General features: G+C 41.4%; 1 protein-coding gene across 3 annotated transcripts in view; it reads right to left on the bottom strand.

Annotated features, from left to right (window-relative positions):
• STK39 (serine/threonine kinase 39) overlaps positions 1 to 17,029 on the bottom strand; it is a 441,956-nt gene that overhangs the window by 40,819 nt on the left and 384,108 nt on the right. For all 3 annotated transcript variants that reach the window (XM_040644241.1, XM_008687066.2, XM_040644236.1), the window contains one exon: positions 15,624 to 15,692. In XM_040644241.1, the coding sequence (XP_040500175.1) occupies positions 15,624 to 15,692 (69 nt within the window). The remainder of the gene's footprint in view (positions 1 to 15,623; positions 15,693 to 17,029) is intronic.

Raw genomic sequence — 17,029 nt, 5'->3', positions numbered from 1 at the left:
GCAGTCACTCCCTATCCCTGCCACACACACCCCCCCCCCCCCCCCCCCCCCCCCCCCCCCCCGGGCTCCTAGCAGCCACTGATCCATTTTCTGTCTCTATGGATTTATCTATTCTGGAGATTTCATATAAATGGAATCATATAATATGTGACCTTTTGTGTCTAGCTGCTTTCACTTAGCATAATGCTTTCAAGGTTCATTTCATAGAATTTTAATAAACTTGGAAATTATACCAGAAAGAATGTTGGTTTTAGAACTCCCTGGAGGGAAATCTCCAGTAAAACTATAGACACTCTGTATGGGCCCAAACGAAGAAAAGTTAAGGCCTTCAGGTCATAAAACTCAACTATACTAATACAGAGTAAGTTGGGTAAGTAGCAGCCAGTTGGAGAAGACTGTAAGCAGGGATGCAGCAGGGAGAAATATGCTGCAAATATGTCAGTAGCAAACCTAAGAAGTATGTGGAGTCAAATTGTCTTTTATATACTTTTTTGCAAATTTCAATTATTTTGTAATAAAACATTTAACAATTTTTTTTAACAAAGGAGTTTTCTTTGCTATCAAGTTCAGTATAAGAAATGGTATTTATATTATCTAAAATTCTAAAACAGCATTTGATGCCATTAGTGGACATGTAGTATTCCTGTCCCGTATAAGCTCAGAACCCCCATAGCCCATTAGGAATTGGGTGTCTGTATAGGATAAGGATGGGCACTTCTCTACGGAAGGATCCAGAAAAACTAGAGAGTGTAGCAAGAGAGATGAGATGGAGGAGATTTAAAGAAATGATACAGCCACTGAAGAAAATTCATTAAGAAGAAGAAATAAAGGTGGGCTTTGAATTAATAATCGAAGGGGATTAGAGATGTTCTTCATTGGGCAGAGGTTAAAGCAGAATGGATTTGGCTCAGTATAAAGACCTCCCAACCAGAAATTCAGCAACAGCAGGTGCCTCAAACAAGAAGCCGCTCCTTGCACTGGAAACCGAGGGCCAAGGGGTACCTGCAAGCACCACTGCTCCGTCCCAGCCCCTTGGTCAGGGACAGACACACAGGGCCCCAGGCACAGAGGGGCTCTGTGCCGGCCATAACCCTCTGTTGGGACCATTTTGAACTTCTCATTAATTTTAGAACAAGGGACCCTACATGTTCATTTTGCCCTGAAAATTGCATTGCCAGTCCTGTGTGTAGGTACAGAAGACATATTCTTATCTGATAACACTGGCAGTGATACAGGCTCACTGGTTAACATAAAAGGACAGTTTGAGCAGGAAAACATAAAACTGTGATACAAATAGATCTCAAATTTAATGCTTTAACTTAAATCATATCAATGTACATTCATTTACCAATCTTGTGACACTGGGCCAAGGCTATTTAAAAAAAAAAAAAGAACTCAGATTTAATAAACCTTTTTAGTTCTCTGTTCCAGATTTAATTTAACAACAGTTTAACAATTTGCCTTTATCAGATTTCCCAAAGCATCCCATTTGTTTCTTAAAGAAACAACTCACTTTTTGAGCTCCTATCTTAGCATTTATTTGAATGATATAATTTTAATAAGAAGAAAACCTATGAAAACAAGTTTAAGACTCTTGTTAACACAGAATTTACATGGTGGGAGCAGACAATCCTAGAGTATTGTCTCTATCTCCTGGTGAGGATGTGTGGGGTCTCACTAGCGCATTTTAGCGAGGGAACTGAGAGCGTTACTGAATTCAATGGGTCAAGTTCAAGAGGTCACCCATCCCTTTGTAGAAATATTAGGCTTACTGCAATGTTTTCTGAGTTGTCCCATCAAGGCCAAGGAGCATGGCTCCAATCCCTTAGGAAAAGAAGCATGAGCTTCCTTGGGATAGGGATATAAACTCCCCCTGGCTGATGGGCGTTCCTGTTGCCAAGTATCAGAAAAAGAGGTAGGACTTTGGGGAAAGAACTGGAACTCAAAAGCACAGAGAGAAAGAGCTTGATCGTAGCCTATGGAAGCAGAGCTCAAAAGGCAGGCCTCCCTGGGACAGGGGGATTCACATTTCTCTCCTGACCCTTCTTCTGGGTCAAGCAAGACACACATGTGTGATGTCCTCCCCAGCAGGAGGACAGAGCAACTTCAATCACAGGGAGACAGGCAGAAACTATAGAAGGTGTCCCTGGAGTCACCCCCAGGCTGACCACAAGTAAACTTTTCGGTGGGACCAATTATCCAGTTACCTCTTCCTGAGCGTCGGTTTGCATGGTGTTGCCCCTACACCCTGTCCCGCACTGCTTGGGCCAGAGCGACAACTCCCACTGCTGGTTCCGAGGCAGAAGTACATTCGGAGAATCGCAGACTCTAAGGAGACTGAAGTGCGGCAGTCCTTCTTCCCCATGTGGAGTGTCTACCTGCACTCCCTGCCAAGGAGCAGAGTCAGGGAATGCGCAGGGCTGCCTTTCATCCCCCAGCTGGCATCTCACTGAAGAAGTCTAGTGGACAGGGGGCCAGAAGAATGGAGTCCAAAAGAGAAAGAGGAAAGAACCACCATTTGCCTGCTAGCACACTAACTTTTCCATGTAATCAAATTAAGACTCCTAACAGCTCCTCGGGTTAAGTGAGTCCCTCCGTGGGGAAGAAGAAATTGAGGCTAGAGAGATGAAGAAACTTCCCTAAGTCACATCCATTCACCGACAGAGCTGGGATCTGAATCTGCATCTAAGCTGAGAGCTGGTGCCCTCTGCCTACATCACACAGTCTCTGCGTGTCTCACAGGGTGAGAGACTAAGAAATAAGATGGGGTGTTTGATCCGTTAAATCATAAACATCAGTAAACAATGTGGAAAGCCATGAGGCCTCTGCAGAGACAATAACCTATCAATCTGCAATCAGTTATTTAAATAATTACTGAAGATGTCAGTTAATGGAGCCTGTATAATAATGGAGCCTGGACAGAGTTCTGTGTAGTGATTTCTATGCCATTCAGTGTTTTTATTGTCTCTACTCCCCTACTCCAGAAATTTGGAAAGCTTTTTTCTTTACTAGAAAGTACTGCGTAGAGAATAAAGCCCATAAAGAAAGGGTAAAAACAGGAATGACCAGGACAATCAGACAGCTTTACTAGTTTATAAACACTCTAGAAATCACAGTGTGAAGAAACATGGTCTCAGCTCCACATCCAGTTCACCGAGATAAAGGTTAGCTAAACGAGAGCTTATTTTACTATGTCTGCATTCTGGACGTAAGGCTAACTGGAATGCCTACTTTAATTTAGGTAATTAGAGTATCAGTCCCAGAAAGAAAATTTGCTAAATTCAACTGCAATTAATGGACTTGAAATGGCAAGTTTGCTTTAACCCAAAGAACATGAATATTTTATGTCTTCTGTACTCTACTATAATGATAATAGTTCTACTGTATATATAAAGCTACCTTAGCCCACACCGTAATTTGTGTGAGATTCAGGCAATATTATGAATATTCAGGCAATATTCTCCATGGGAATATACAGGAAGGCAAATATCTGCAATTAATGCCCAAGTTTTTTCCTTTTCTAGAACTTCTAATTTCCCTTTGATAGAATAATTGGATTCACAATTACTGGAAGACATCTCTGGTTCTCCTGCTCCCCGAACATTAAGTTACAAGTCACTTTTCAATGCCCTCAAACTTAAATGAACACAGAATGTTGAAACATCATTTGAGCCTTTATTTCTCAAGTGCTCCAGAGCTCCTGTCCTGTCCTCCTGGGTCCACATACCACGGTCGAATGGGAATCAAGTCCAGACAGCAAAGGGATCTGAGCCCCTGTAAACTAGGTATAATAGACTCCCTGCAGAATGAGTGAGGCTAGAGGAACGCATTTATTTGCCCTCTGATAGGAAAAAGGGAGGGAAGGTGCCAAGTTTTATACTTTACCTACACAGTGACTCAATGCCAGGGGAACGGCTAGGAATTGGTTTTAACAAGGCATTTGGTGAACGGCTATTTACAAGATCTCGCACTATCTGGCCCCTGCCTCCTGCTTGGCCTTATTTCATGTCCCCTTCTCCTCATCCGCCTGATCTGGTCACAATGGTCATCTTGCACCAAGTTCATTATCTCTGCATAAGCTGTGCCTCTCTGCCCTCTGTGGCCAGGCTGAATCGAAGATGTCACTCACACGTTTCTTCCTCAGAGGGGCTTAGTCTGCTCTTGAATCTAAATGAGGACCCCTGTTTATTACTTTCCACAGAGCACAAAAGAGCACTTCTCGCAATTTGTAATTTTACTTACACCTGTGTCTTCCTCTCCTATTAGCCCAGGAGCTTCAAGGAGACAAGAACTGTTTTGTTTACCTGGAGGCTCTACTTCTTGAATGAACGGAGTAGGGCAGCTTCTGGACCTGGATGACAAAGTGTGGCAGGAGGCCCTTGTCCCCACTTTTGCATGGAAGCAGGTGCACCTCTGGCCCAATAATAGGAAACACCCTAGGACCTTGAGAAAGCAGCACCTCTGTTGCAGGCACCGGGTCCCTACGCTGGCTGGTGATCCCAGCGAGGACTCGTCAGCCTCTTGGGCAGGGAACAAGGGGAAGCCAGTGAGCTCACTACATGGTAACCATCACTGACAAAGTGATTTAAGGACCCCTGGGACACAGCCCTTTGGGGACTCCTGGTAATATCCCAGGGGAATATCTGTTCTTATTGGCTAACAACTCTTCAGTCTGCAGACATTTGAAGTACATGGATATTTCAGATTATGCCAAGAAGCCTGAGCTGTTATATTTAATTATTGCTAATTAACTATAGAAAGCATGGCTCAGAGTTATTTTAAGTATAAAGTTCTGTGTTTTTGACATTAAAAAAAAATCCATCCTAAAAAAATATCAAAAATGTCTCATAATCATTCCTTACCTGATAACAATTTTCATGAGCACTAAGTAACAAAGCCAACTTCTTTAAAAAGAAATCCTGAGAGCTCCAGCAAGCCTACCATGTCAGGGGCTGAGAAGCCCATTAATCAGAAACAATCTATAACATTTTTATGTTTCCCAAATATAGTGCTGTCCAAATCATGTCCTCTAATCTGTATTCTACTTCTCTATGAGACGTTAAATTCCCAGTGCATGCCATTCTCAACTCACCACTCAGTTCCAGTGACAACTACAAGAATGAGAAGCAAAGCATGAAGAAAACTATGCGAGAAATTGATAGCTGCTGGGGAAGGAAAGCAAGGTTAGAGCCTAAGCAATTTGGAAGCCCTCTCTCGTCCTTCTGACCTTGCATATTTCAGGCAGATGAAAAAATGCAGACAGCTGGCAAAATTCTGACCCCAGATCCATTCATCCAGTGAAGAGAGTCATGAACATATCGAGTTTCTAAAGACCCAGCTAACAATCACAATCTGGTAAGAAGTCTCAAAATCTGTTATAAATTAGTCCTCCTGGGGGTCTATTACTGAAAAGATACTTTGAATGGGATGTTCTCATTTCAAGTAACAAACCTCTTAAGGCTGACCAGGTTCCCTAAGGGTGAAGATTAAGGTATTTTGTTATTAAAAAGTTAGGCCAAAAAAGGAATCTTACTCCTCAGTCTAATGGGCAGCTCCTTCTTTGCGGTCTGCCACAGTGTACCTGGGCCAGAAGGGCTGTAGAGCCAGGCCGTGAGTTTGCACCCAAGGTTATGCAAACGCTTTCCTCACTACAAATTCCTACTCGATGTTTCTATGTCTCAGCAGACATGAAATCCTCCAGGAAAACCTGCACTTATGGAATGCTTGCCACGGCTTCCACTGTACAGTGGCTACTTCTGACGAATATTAGCTCAGGAACATAATCGGGCACAAATGTCAATGGGAAAAGTGTGAATGTGGCGAGTCAAGGTCTCTCCTGATCTTAAAATGAATCTGGGGTGAAAACATTCCTACATACCTTTTGGATACTCAATGTAAGGAGTGCAAGAAGAAAAATTAGGTTTTCTTGGGTTTGGCAAGAAGGTCTTCTTTGTTTTTAAAAAATGGTAAGCAAATGCAAGCTACAGGATCAAACTTAAGATTATAATTAGACACGAAGCTGAAAATAGTGATGAGAAACCCACATTGCGTCAAAAACGTTGACCTAATTTTCTTTCTTGGCTTTAAAACTTTTGATTGGGTAAACAAGTTCTATTTTCTGTTATATAAGAAATTAGGAGGCAGTATCTTCTCTTTCATCTCAGTTAGTAGAGTGAAAAAAAATAGAGATTTGGTTTGGGATTAGGAGATTTGCCTGTCAATCTATTAACAAGCACAACTGGGCATGTTCAAGTATCTACAATACTGTACTATTGATGGAATCATTAAAATTCATGTGGGCCCAGAGATTTCTGAAGTGGGTGAACACACACACACACACACACACACACACACACACACACACACACTTTCTCTCTCTCTCCCTCCCTCTCTCACTCACTCACTCTGGCTATAGACAGATCAATCTAAGAGGGCAGACTGTTAGGAAAAGAGCCATTTAATTTAAACCCCACACACCTGGTAGTGTTTAAAAAAAAAAAAATACTAGAAAGACTAGGTTTCCTGCACGAGAATAAGCCTATTTTACTTTCACCAGAAAGGTATTCTCACTACAAGGAGGGACTGGTTATTTGGGAATTTATTGTAATTCTACAGTCAGAAAGTTTGGCTGGATTGAACGTAATCCTCAGGCATATTGGATTCTAGAGTTAAAATATAGATTAACATAAATTAAAGCAGGACAATTTAAAGGAATTGAAAAAAGCAAGACTCTGCTAACTTAGTGAATATCTAAGACTAATCCACTTGCAAGCTCTCGTTTCATTTAAGTGAAATTAAGTAGAGATCTTAACTGGAGTCTATTGTATCAGCGGTTTTAAAAAGGATCCACAACTCCTAACCAAATAAAAAGTGACACAGTTAATTAGAAAATTAGGGCTTACGGTGTGGTTTACTGCTGCACTAATTCATAATCATGTAATACAGAAACTGAGAACACCTTTGGGGAAATTACAGGTGTTACTTTATGCTTTTCTAGAAGTTCCTGGAAATAACATTTGCCCATACTTTGAAAGGTAATTTTTTTTTTAAGATTTTTAAAAAATTTATTTCAGAGAGAGAAAGAGACAGAGAGTGCAAGCATGGTGGGGGTGCGGAGGAAGAAGCAGACTCCCTGCTGAGCTGAGAGGCCAACTCGGGGCTCAATCCCAGTACCCTGGGATCATGATCTGAGCCCAAGGCAGACGTTCAACCGGCTGAGCCACCCAGGTACCCCTGAAAGGTCATTTTAAATTGCCCCCTCCATCCTAAATCAGAACATCTTTATAAACAATAAGTCTGGCCAACCCTTATCTCTGGAATGTCCATCACTTCGCATTAGAATTTGCAGATAAGTAAGCAGAGGGGGTGGGTGGGGCTGACAATGAATTTCATCATTCATTGGGAAGCTCATTTTATTTTCTGACTTGGTTTCCTAAGAAAATGTTTCTTCCGTTTAATTCCCTGAATTTTAGGGGGGAGGGGTATAGTCACCAAACTATAAAAATTATACTGTTAAAGTAAGAATTATATTTTACTTCAGTCTGTCTTTCTGTTGCAATCAAACTTAAAAATACATTAACTTAGGTCTGTGACTAAATTAATGTCGAAAGTGTGTATGTGCTCTGCACATTTATACGGACCTGTTTCCAGCACTGCTAGAGCAAACAGCCCTTTCCAAACTGCTCATTTCTGAGTATTTTAATTCAGCTAGAAATGGTAGTCATTCATCTGAAAGCATCATACTTTTATATTCGATAGACCCGTTTAAGACTTGTAAATATTTTTAAGTAATTTCTGTATACTAATTTTTCATGTTAAAAGAACTTTTCCTATATTGGGAATGATACCTCAATAAAGATTTTTTTAAAAGAAAAAAAAAAGATGGTTGGGAAACCAGGAGCAGTGAGCTACAATCAAATTTGTAGTGTGGTGTGTTCCTGAAAATGGTAACCCTGTGCCATATTAAACCACTCAACATTTATTTCTGGTAAATATATATAAGGAAAGCAATCAGTATAGTTCTCCCAAGCCACTTACAGTCCTTAATTCCCTAGACTGTTAAACTTAACATACAGACAACTTTTAATCAGGAATCACTCAACTGTATTTATTGACATCATTCAACTAACCCCAAGCCTGTTGAAAACCCAGAAAGGGCTTAAGGAGTTTTCTTCCTTTTTTATTATCTGTCACCACTTTAAAATCATAGTCCAGTTGTATAATAGAGACAATATTTTTTTAACGGAAGTTTTCCTTTACTGAATTTCAACATCAGTAAACATCACAGCATCATCACTGAACTGAGTATAAGAGAATATGCTCACGCTTTCCCCAGACTTTCGCTGTAAAAGCACACTGCTGCTCAAGAAAGCCCAACTCACTCAGCACACGGTACTATCCCGGGCTACAGCTGGGGAACAAAGCGCCTCACACACCCAACTATCTGCTCACGGACAAGCAAAGGTTCTGCTTGCACACTCTGGAGCCTAAAGATACTTTGCCATGACCTAGAAGTGCAGAAGCTGAAGGCCACCAGGAGGACCGACGGCATCCTGAACGGCCGTAGTTTAATAAAAACTGTACTGACTCATGATGGTAAAAATTTATACCAATGAGGTATCTCCACACATCTATGCCATTTATAAAACACTCAATTTAAAAAAGTTAACTGGCACAGTTTTAAAACAGACTCTTAAAAAGGAGAAGAGAATCAAATAAGGCAGGAAAGCAACAGAGACCAGTGAGATTGAAAAAAGACACAGATGATGCAATAAGCTAAAAGTCTCCCAAGGTTACTACAAGCAGAAACCAAAGCAGCAGCCATGAGATCCTACTGCGGATAGCAATTACCTGGCGTGCTTGTTAGCAAATTTCTAACTCAGAAATGCAAATTTCTACACTCAGAAGCCCAAGATTCCAGATTCTGTGGCTCTAGACTGAAACCGAGAAATGTGCATTTTTAATAAGCACCGAAGATAAGAGTGATAAGGACATCTCAGGGTGCGTGCTTTGAGACAAACACTGCGGCATCAACAAGTATAAGAAGAAAAAAGGCCTTCTAGACCAATTGTATTTCTTTCCCAAAAGTTACATGAAAAGTCAATTCTTATGAAAGAGAAAAAGGTGAAGGGCAGAGAAATAGGAAAACATCAGTTATGGCGAATTACTCTTCAGTTTTGAGAAGGTACAATATTTGGATTGTTCAAATTATCAATCCAGGGGCTATTCCAGCATTAAGTCTGCCAAATGCAATTAAGTGTATTCACGTATCCATAGGCGTATTTCCTAAGTGCCTAAGTGTGGCAAGAACGGCACAGATGCGATAAAACAGAAGACACACCTTGCCGTAAAGGCACTTTTAACCTCCAGACAAAGAGAAAGCAGGTACCAGGAAGTACAGCAGGAAGAAAGCCCCATGTCCGTAAACGTGGTAAAGTACAGGTCTCCGGCGTTCACAAGGAAAAGCTGTCCCCCCCGAATCTGTTAGGGAGGAGGCAAGCAGCAGAGAGCCTTCGTGGAGTTGGCATTTATGGTGTATCTTGAAGGGCAGACAGGTTGTGAACAGGATTCTCGTGTGCAGGAAAAGAGCACTCCAGGGCCATAAACAGTATGTCCACAAGTCTGCTGAGAGAGCTCTGAGAATCTATATAGCTAAATATCAGCTTCTAGTGCAGTGATAACGAAGTCAGCTAGGCTCCATCTCCACCACAGGAAATTGTACAAATGAATGCAGGAAGACAGCTCCCTTCTCAGGAAACAGAAATTCCAACAGCTGGTTCTATACTCCACTTAAAGGGGAAAAAAATTATATATGTGTATATGTATGTGTGTGTGTGTGTGTGTGTGTGTGTGTGTGTGTGTGGTGTAGCTAAAAGCCAGGAAATGGTATAAAAACCCGGCAAAAAACAGTCAGCAGGCATTTTTCCAGAAGGCAGCTGCCTGGCAGCTACCTTGCCCAGCGTTCACTCACGGTGGAACCCAGGCCCCTGGATCGGACTTTCGTAGGAGCTGCTGAGCAGGACGGACCACTGGCTAGCTTCACACACCCATTGGCGCTCCTTCTACTGCTGAGGTTCCAACACTCGTTCAAAGGAGACTCAAAGATATCACGTATCACAAGGCCTCAACAAAATTCAGAACTTTTGTTGTCTTTTGTACATGAGTTGGAGTTTTTTGTTTTTTGTTTTCCCCCCTCCCCTGTGCTGCTATTGCAGACAAAACTTCCGATCAGCAGTTTTTCAACTAGAAGGCAAAGGAAACAAGTTTTTCTGCTGCCTCACTATCAGTAATCCTTGGGATCCCTCTTTGAAACAACTGAAATGGGGACTCAGATCTGGTCTATTTTGATTTATCAGCTATCCCAGCCAGGCAAGGCATGCAAATTTATACACGCAGATCACAGGCTTTTCCATCTTACGAAGTTAACTTATTTTTTTAAACCAAAACTCCCCCAGGAAGCCTTGCCAGTCCTATCAGTTTCCACTGACTTGAGGCCTAAAAATGTCTCCTGTTTCTTGCCTAAGGTACTGCTCCATTTCAGCACAACGGAAGCGGGTTTATGATTTCAGCATACACACAGTACATTTAATCTCTGCACCTCTGCACAAAAGCAATCACTCCATGTCACTACACCGTTCCTTCTTCAATCCAAACCGTGGTTTGTAAAGGTTCCCACGCTACAGGCAGATTACCCCGAAGCTGGGTGCTGAAGATTTGTTGTAACGTATGTTTGCTACATTATAGTAAAAGTCGTAACATTTACTGCTCCATAACATATACTATTGCTTCTTTCAGGGTTTTTCTTTCTTTCTTTTTTTTATGTTGCCCTAAGCATTTACTCTAATTCAAGAGAAAATTCCAAAGGGGAAAAAAAGATTTTTAATCTATTTAAATGTTAGCTGCTTTCTATTACAGAAGATGGAAAAATACACAAATCATTCAAACCTCTAGAGGCCAACAGTCTAAGCTGAAATGGACTACTTTTTTTTTTTTTGTACAGTTGTCAAGTTGAACATATTTCATATTTCTAAAATGCTACTTGAATTCTGCACTCGCAAAAGTAAGATTCTTAAAATACTAGGATCCTATGCTCAAAATACCTTGTTTCTGAAGTAAATGTTATGAGATACCTGTGTATTTAAAAATGGTATTTGTTGATCTCTAACAAGTGTTTCTAGAGTGCCAACTATATGAAGTACAAAGTTTGGGACAGTTGGAGCATAGCAGTTAACAAAACAGATAAAAATCCTAGCCTTTAAGAAACTTATGCCCCAGGGAAAATCCTATGTAGTTAACTAAATAAATGAAACAGACAGCCTATTACACCCAGAGAGACTGGGTCAAAGGATTAAATGAGGAAGGGGGGTGGAGGGTGGCAGATGGGTTGCAATTTTAAGTAGGCTGGTCAAGGAAGGCCCCTTTGAGAGGCAGTATTTAAGATCTAGGAGGTAGACAGTGTACTTCGGGAAGGAGTGTCCCGGCAGAAGGAAAAGCAAGAACAAAAGCCAGTATGGCTGGGGTGGAATGAGCAAGGGGGAGAGAAGTGAGGGATGAAGTATGAGAAGTGACAGGGGACAGATCATGCAAGGGACTGTAAGCCACTGAGATCTAGGATGGAAAAACCATTCGAAGAGTTTTTATTAAAAGCATTAATGTGATCTGGCTTTTTTTTTTTTGAGATATAAGTCACATATCATAAAATTCACCCTTTTAAAGTGCACAATTCAGTGGCTTTTAGTATAGTCACAAGGTTGTGCAACCATTACCACTTCTAATTCCAGAACAACTTCATCACCCCAAAAAGAAACCCTGTACCCATTAGCAGTCACTCCCCTTATCCCGTCCTCCTCAGGCCCTGGCAAATACTCATATACTTTCTGACTCCATGGATTTGCATATCTTGGTCATTTCATATAAACGGAACCACACTACACGTGGCCCTTTGCATCTGGCTTACTGTGTACGTGCATGTCTCTGGCTACTGTGATGGGTACAGGCGGAATGGAGGCACAGACAGAAGCAGGCAGACCAGTAGTGAGATGAATACAGCAGTTCAACTGAGAGATGAGAGAGGTTTGAAACAGGATGGGAAACAAGATGGGAATTCAATGGCCGGATCTTGGGTACGTTTGGATAGACTGGACGTCTGGTAGGAGAGAAAGAGTCAAGGCCAAGGCAGGTTTTTGGCTGGAGCACCTGAATGGAGAGGACATCAACCCAGGGAGCAGGGCCAGGGGAAGTGGGAGGGGCAGGCTGGGAGGAAAGAGCAGGGGCTGGATTTTGATGTTAAGAAACCCATGGTGCTACCAGCCTTCCCTGGGAAGATGCCCCAAAGGGAGCTGGACAGGAGTCTGGAATTCAAAGGAGAGGTCTGGGCTGGAGATACACATTTGGGAATTAGAAAAGGAAAACATTAATACCATGAAACTAGAGGAGATCACCAAGGGAGTGAGTGATTACTACAGAACAGAGAGCACAATCCAACTTGAGTCCTTGAGCATGTTAGTATTACAGGTCAGAGGGATGAGGAGCAACCCGTGAAAAAGACTGAGAAGGAAACACCAATAAGGTACGAGAACCAAGAATGGAATCTTAAAAACCAAACGGCAAAAGCTCTCATGGAGGAAGACACGGTCAACTCAGCCCAGCGCTGCTGAGGTGCCACGTAGGGGGAGGACTGAGAGCGAACCAACCAGGTTGAGGAACCAAGGAACGGATGGGACCCTCCCTCCAGCCTCCGGCTCACTCCGTTCCAGCCATGCCCACCTCTGCTTAGACAGATCCTGCGCGGGTGGGAGCCTTCCTCAGGGGCAGGTTCGCAAAGGTACAGGGTGAGCGGAGGGGGTCAAAGGCCTGACTGCAGTGGGTTCAGGAGACAGAGGGAGAAAAGGGATTACAGTCAGGGGCAATTCTTTTGAGGAGTTTAGCTGTAAAGGGGTGGAGAAATAGCTGTAGTTGGCGGAGGGGTAAAGAGGGCTTCCTGTAAGATTCGAGAAATAAAAATGTAAAGAGGGAAGCAGAGGATAAAGGAGAAAGCACAGAGCTGCTGGGACAGGCTCAGGGAGACAGAATTACACACTTTATATCTGTTTATCAAATAGTCTGCAATTAAAATATAAATCAACTACTGATGAAAAACAAGTAACAATATGTTATTCGCTCGCCGCCCCCCCCGCCCCCGGCCCCGCAGAAGACACAAACACCCATCATTTAAAAGGATCTGGATCTACTTTTCAAGGCTGAAGACACTGAACCGATTGTACACAGAGAAGGGTTAGGCTCTGAGCTTGGAGTCATAAAAGCCAAGTTCAAAGACCATGACAAGTTACAACATCCCAGAAACTTCTTTTCACCTCCGTTTTACACCCATTAAATATGGATTAAAAACCTGTCCTTTCTACCTTATGGAATTGATGAGATAATCAAATAAAATACACAAACCCTGTAACTCATAGCTGTCATATCCCTGTAAGGCATTTCTCTGCTATCAGAGAAGGAGGAATTGTATGCTTGGTCTAATTCCAACACCCTACACTTCAGCTCCAAGACGGGGAACAAAGGCAAAATCAAAAATTTTTGGCAGAATAAGTAATTAAAGTATGAAAAAAATAGAAGCTTTCTCATATTGTATTTAAAACACAGTAAGCTGTACAGGAATTATGCCCCAATTTCCACCTTTAAAAAACTCAACAACCAAAAATCCTTTAGTTCAGATTCAGCTAAGCCTGGGGCAAAAAAAAAAAAAAAAAAAAAGTAGTACACTAAATTTGACTGAAGGTATGAAGCAAGCCCATGCTTACAAAAAGATGTGACCTAGTATCTTTCCATGACTGTCTCTTAATCTTCATGTTCCCTACCACCGGCCAGGATCAACTCAACTCAAAAGACTATTTCATCCTTAACTTCTTGCCCAATAACGGACATTAATTAGTAAGTTTTTAAAAGAAGGTTTTTTTACGTTATTATCTTTACTTATTTTTAATTCAGGCTGCTTCGTGTATGGACCACAGTTCTTGCTAAGGAAAACACACCTTACAAGGCATCTTGATCAAGCCGTTAACTTTCTCCTTATTTTGTCAGGTCAAGTACAACACGAAGGTGTGGGCTCACTTTTTCTAATGAGAATAAGAGTATCTATGTATATCAAGGGACTGTATATCAAGAATTCTGAGATGGAGTTTACGGTGGACACCAAAGCTGAGCTGCCCTCATTGCTCAACTCCCCCTCGCTTTTGGGCTGAACATTTTGGTAAGAATTCAGCTGGCCATGGGATCTCACAAGATAAAGCAATGTGTGAGAGACAGAATACACAAAGAAAACACACATACCTGTCTGTGTGTGTGAGCGCGCGCGCGTGTGTGTGTGTGCCACTTTTCTTTAAAATATGTCTCTATCGCTTTATAACATGCAACACTTGGCAGAGGGGTCAGAGCTTCCTTGTGAAATCAATACGTATACCATACACAGTTAAAAGGAAAAAGAGCTTCATTATTTCTAATTATAAAGCTATCTTCACATTTATGACATATCGGTTTGTATATCAATAGCATATTACAAATAGATTCTTTACTCAGAATCCTAATCTCCCACTAAAACCTCAGATAATCCCTAAAATAATTCATTTTATAATGCCCTACATTATATATAAGTCATTTAAGCATAGTTTTGATTATTTTTAAAGAAAGTTTTATCATAATACACATTACCCTAATTTTCCTGATAATTACTAACAATACAATTAGTTCATGTCATAGATAACATTAATAACATATTAAACTAGTCTTAATTACTTAGGGTCATCAATAGGAATACCTAGCGACAGACCGACTACATTATAAAATCTTCACAAACTCAGGATTATCCGAGGAGTGTGGAGCTTCTCACCCTCACCCTGGGTAGAACCAGGCTACACTTTTTCTTAGATGACAGCATCTGCCTCTTACAGTTTCTCTGCCTCCCGCGGCCTTTGGGGAGGCGGCCAGTCATGCCCTGCTCCTGACAGCACATCTGTGTCTAGCAGGCTCCCCTGACCCATCAGCTATCTCTGCATCCTAAAAGCAGAAGAACTAGAGCCCTGTGCGCAGAGTGAAGTGTCTCTGCCCCAACCCAGCTGCGTGGCCCCAGACAACCCATGGAATCCCTTTAGGCATTCACGTCCTTGTCCATACAATGCAAGAACTGGCCTGCATGATCTCTAAGTCCCATCCAACCATAAGACTTTGTGATGAATCTTGTGAATGGCTGGGAAAACTAATATCTAAGTTCATTCGAACTGTGCCCAAAGAAAGAACAGAGAACTCTGACAAAGGACCTAGGAGATTCCTGTACTTTGGTGCATGGAATTTATAGTATTGTATTTTTGCTATGTCGTGGACTTTTGGATCTTCTAGGCTCTTTGTTATATTTCTAATAAGTGAAGTTCTTATTAAATGCGAGAGAATTACATTAAGAGCTTTCTAAAAAAGAAAATTAAATATGACTCATACATGCTTCTTCCACATAAAAGAATTCAAGAAATTTTCAAAACTCCAGAGGAAATTATTCCTTTATGAAAACCTGTTTCTAAATGCATTTCCATTTGATGGATCAACAAAATGACACTGTGTACTAAAAAATGATTTACCTATAACCACATCATGACCATCAACCAAGCCGGCAGAGAAGAGCTCCTGAGATACGCCATCTGCTGTATCTGTCCAAATGTGAAATGAATATGCATTAGTAACCATAAAATAAAAATCAACAACCCAGTACAATGTAAAAGATAGCTTTCATTTACAAAAATCACCCACGCGTGTTTTAATTCAACAATTCAGATTCTATCAGAAGGAAAAATCAGAGGCAATGTAAAATATATTTTGCCATATATACTTTGCATCTTGGTATTTATTCAACAGAGGTTATACAAAATTATTATTTCATTTTTGCTGAACCAAAAAACATTTGCCCTTTGGCTACCACCTGACTTAATCCTCAAATGTACCTCTGTAAGTTAGCTCATAACGGGTCCCAATGACACTGCTTTTCTTTCTTGCCAAGGTTAATTCCGGCCATCATCAATCCTTTTCTATCATTAGTAGCTACTGAGTCAGAATTTATGGCAAAGGTTGAACAGGCAGCACTTGACACAACCTTTTATTTGGTACAAACAGCCTTTGAGCTTGTTGGACTATTAAGATGTGCTATTCAAATTTATGCTATTAAGAAACTCCTTTAACATGACATTGATCATTTGATAGCAACGGATTCATTCTCTTAGAAAATGTGGCTGAATAAAAGAATGCAGTTTCTCAATGATAAGTGACAGTAGGTAGAAATCTCATAAAGATGGGACTGAACAGGCTGTAGCAAGTGAATATAACCAAAATCACTTAACTGAAAGGTTATGAATGAACATGGTAATAAGTGAGAAGTCTGTTCGAAGACTTTGTAAAGAGAAACTGATAAATGGCAATGTGCTCAAAAGAACCATTATGAACCCCTATGTTTTTACAAGGGAGAGGACATGGTCCCCACGGCCTTCTGACATTATCACAAACGTCCAGAACTACAGCTGGGTAAGAAGAAACTGGCTCAGCAGCTGGTAATAACCTGGAAGGAGGTTTGGCTCGAGCGCCTTCTAAAGCCAGGGAGCACCTCAAAGTATGGCTGCTGAACAAACACGCATCTAAATTGAATTGCAGTTTGCTACACCTAAGGCTGCCCTCAGAGTGTGCGTGCGCATGCGTCAGCGCTCGTGGGAGCTTGTCGCTGACGGTAAAATTATCTTTCAGATCTGTGGCCGTTAACGTGCTTAGCCCCCACATAGTAATTACTCCATCAGCGGTAGCCATGATGCCGCTGCTCAGCCAAAGATCATCGGAAATATAGGTCGTGCTCTAGAGCACTCTCCTTTGCCCTTTCATACGTGGCCCAATTTCCAGGATCTCGAATAAAACATTTGAGAGCCACTGTATATTCTTTGTACATCCAGAGACATTGTGGTATTGCATCATTTTACTCATCCCATTTTATCATGAATGACATGGA

The sequence above is a fragment of the Ursus maritimus genome, unplaced genomic scaffold (assembly GCF_017311325.1).
Source record: "Ursus maritimus isolate PB19 unplaced genomic scaffold, ASM1731132v1 scaffold_1, whole genome shotgun sequence".
Lineage (NCBI taxonomy): Eukaryota > Metazoa > Chordata > Mammalia > Carnivora > Ursidae > Ursus > Ursus maritimus.
This window is presented reverse-complemented; position numbering and strand designations above follow the sequence as displayed.